The following is a 1,297-nucleotide window of genomic DNA, read 5'->3' as shown; positions in this document are numbered from 1 at the left end:
ATGAGGAAGCCCAACCAAGGGAGCTTGTAGATGGTTGGCAGCTGGCATGAAGCAGCACAAAGGGTGTCAGCATTGAGCCTGGTGTTACACTCCAGTATTGGCAGCCCAGTGGCCTGGTCAGTCAACACAACCTCCCAGCTCATTAGAATGGAGCATGAATGTGGGTGGGTGGGTGGCAGAAATTACCAGACATGGCCACCCCAGTGCTGGCTCTGTTCATCTTCAACCAGGCAGAGCAAAGAAAGACAGGGCTGGCCTGTACTGGGAAGAGACCCACCACCCACCTCAATGGGCATGGTGGTGAAGTGGATGTTCAAGTTGCATGCAATTTCATTGTTGTGGTGGTCCCTCCCCGCATTGCCTGTCTGCCGCCCCACTTGCAGTGCCACTGCAAATGGCACCTCAGTCATTGCTGCACACAAGCCAAAGGGAAAGAAGAAATTCACAACAAAACGTAATTTCTTTTCTATCCCAAAGAATAACAATATGACAGGTTATGGGAATTCTGATGCACATCAAAGACAACTCTGCCAGGCGAGTAGAAGCAAAGAGAGAACATACAATGGACCAAACTGTCCCAGCCAATGGGTGAGCAGATGAGGTTGATGTTGGTAACCTTCTTGAGCTGTTCCCTAAGGCTTGCACAGGGAGCAACACAAACAACCAATCACCCTGGTATGACATCAGCAAGCTAACACCCTATGAATTCACGTTGCTGCAGAAAAAGCCCTCACCCTAGGAAAGGGAAAGAGAAAGAGCTCAGCACAGACAAACCAACCAAGTAAAAGCCAACCTCAGGAAAAAGCCAGAAAGAAATGATTTGTGAAAAAGCAACATTTATTTGTTTGCCGGCAGCACAACATTCGTGGCTGTACCTTGATGTTTTGAGCTTTGCAGGTAGCTCCAGCCGTACGGTCCAACAGGTACCCTTGTTTGCCTTGTTTGCTTGTGTCAATCAACTTTATTAGATCATTAGGATTTTTTATGTTTTCTTTCATTCATTGATGTTCTGGTCCATCCAAGAGGTGAGCCGCTCCGCGTAAGGGCAAACCATGAGCAGCGGAGCACAACGACGGTTGTTGGCGGACTTGCGCGAGCTCGAGCGCCAGCCCCTGCCCATGGTGTCCGCCCGGTACTTTTTGCCTCTACACACAGACGCGTCCTTTGCTGCTCTATGCGCGCCGCGTAGTCTACGCACTACTCACTCACTTGGCCTCTCTTCAACCCCCCCTCTCAACCTGCTACACCAGGCCGCTGGAGCACGACCTGTTCACATGGCACTGCAACCTGATGGGTC

At 50.5% G+C, this 1,297-nt stretch overlaps 1 protein-coding gene across 1 annotated transcript in view; it reads left to right on the top strand.

Annotated features, from left to right (window-relative positions):
- Nucleotides 1-1,052: 1,052 nt before the first annotated feature.
- ACA1_153020 (ubiquitin carrier protein) overlaps nucleotides 1,053-1,297 on the top strand; it is a gene marked incomplete at both ends in the record, with an annotated part of 2,641 nt that continues 2,396 nt past the window's right edge. Inside the window, one exon of the mRNA XM_004353579.1 lies at nucleotides 1,053-1,132. Coding sequence (XP_004353631.1) covers nucleotides 1,053-1,132 — 80 coding nt within the window. The remainder of the gene's footprint in view (nucleotides 1,133-1,297) is intronic.

Source organism: Acanthamoeba castellanii (assembly GCF_000313135.1).
Source record: "Acanthamoeba castellanii str. Neff unplaced genomic scaffold scf7180000084720, whole genome shotgun sequence".
NCBI lineage: Eukaryota > Discosea > Longamoebia > Acanthamoebidae > Acanthamoeba > Acanthamoeba castellanii.
The sequence above is the reverse complement of the archived record's forward strand: the minus strand, read 5'-3'. Positions and strand labels throughout refer to the sequence as shown.